At 68.4% G+C, this 1,243-nt stretch overlaps 1 protein-coding gene across 1 annotated transcript; it reads right to left on the bottom strand.

Moving 5' to 3' along the window:
* Positions 1–11: 11 nt before the first annotated feature.
* LOC123254628 (androgen receptor-like) lies at positions 12–1,004 on the bottom strand (the record flags this gene model as incomplete). Its single annotated transcript, XM_044683607.1, has 1 exon — positions 12–1,004. A coding segment is annotated over exon 1 (867 nt), but the record flags the coding sequence as incomplete, so codon positions are not given.
* Positions 1,005–1,243: the final 239 nt, after the last annotated feature.

The raw sequence follows: 1,243 nt of genomic DNA, 5'->3' as shown, positions 1-1,243 counted from the left end.
AGCAGCTGGGCGTACATGCAGTCCCCGCGCAGCTGCTCGCTGGGACTCAGATGCTCGAGTGCTTCCACGCCCAAGCCCATGGACACGGACACGGCCTTGCACAGCTCCTTGGCGCTGTCCGAGATGGTCGAGGTGCCCCCCAGGTAGTTGTCTTTGGAGGAGGCGGAGCCCCCGGCTCCTTCCCGCGCCCGACCGCCGCCTCCATCAGCCGCCACCGCGGCTTCCTGCTGCTGCTGCTGCTGCTGGTGCTGGTGGTGGTGGTGATGCTGCTGCTGCTGCTGCTGCTGCTGCAAGAGCTGCATGGTGCCGGCCTCCGCCAGGATGTCCTTCAGGTCGGTGGAGCAGCCGCTTAAGCCCGGGAAGCTGGGGCCCAGCAGGGACAGTGTGGACGGGGCAGCTGAGTCATCGTCGTCCGGCGCTGCCACAGCCACTGCCGGCTGCGGCAGCCCCTTGCTGCCGGCCGCGGGCGGGCCGGGCTCCGGGACGCAGCCGTTCTCTGGGCAGCCCTCGGCCGGAGGCTGTGCCTGTGAAGGCTGCGGCTGAGAGTCGTCTTCCAGAGCCAAGTAGCCGGCGGGGCCTCGATTCGGGGCTGGGGGCGAGCCATCGTCGGGCGCCTGCTGCTGCTGTACTGATGGCTGCGGCTGCCGGGGGCTGCTCTGCTGTTGCTGAGGCTGTTGGGGCACCTGCTGCTGCTGCTGGTGGTGGTGGTGCTGCAGGCGGGCGCCTGGGGGTGCTGCGCCCCCGGCTGCACCGGGGTGCCGGGCGCCGGGGTTCTGGATCACTTCGCGCACACTCTGGAACAGATTCTGGAACGCTCCCCGAAAGGTCTTGGCCGGCGGCCGGGGATAGACCCTCCCCAAGCCCAGCTGCACCTCCATGGTCCGTGCTGCTCCGAGGCTCCTTTGGCCGGTCCTCCCCTCCGGCCCAGGCCGGCTACCCCGGGCTGGCTCGGTTCGAAGAGTTCAGCGGGCGCCGCTGCGGCGGCTGCGGCGGCTACTGCCCACCTGCGGGAAGCTTCAGGGGAGGAAACTTGCAGAAACCACCATGCACGAACCTGACAAAGTCTGGTGCGGAGCCCGCGCGGCGGCCAGAAATAGCTCTGGCTGTGTGAGTGTGTGTGTGTGTGTGTGTGTGTGTGTGTGTGTGTGTGTGTCGGTCTGTCTGAATGTGTCTGTGTGTCGGTGAGTTTCTTCCCCCAAGGGGCACGCGGGGGACTCCCGAGTCTGCCCTCCTCAGCTGACAG

The sequence above is a fragment of the Gracilinanus agilis genome, unplaced genomic scaffold (genome assembly GCF_016433145.1).
Source record: "Gracilinanus agilis isolate LMUSP501 unplaced genomic scaffold, AgileGrace unplaced_scaffold2698, whole genome shotgun sequence".
Lineage (NCBI taxonomy): Eukaryota > Metazoa > Chordata > Mammalia > Didelphimorphia > Didelphidae > Gracilinanus > Gracilinanus agilis.
The sequence above is the reverse complement of the archived record's forward strand: the minus strand, read 5'-3'. Positions and strand labels throughout refer to the sequence as shown.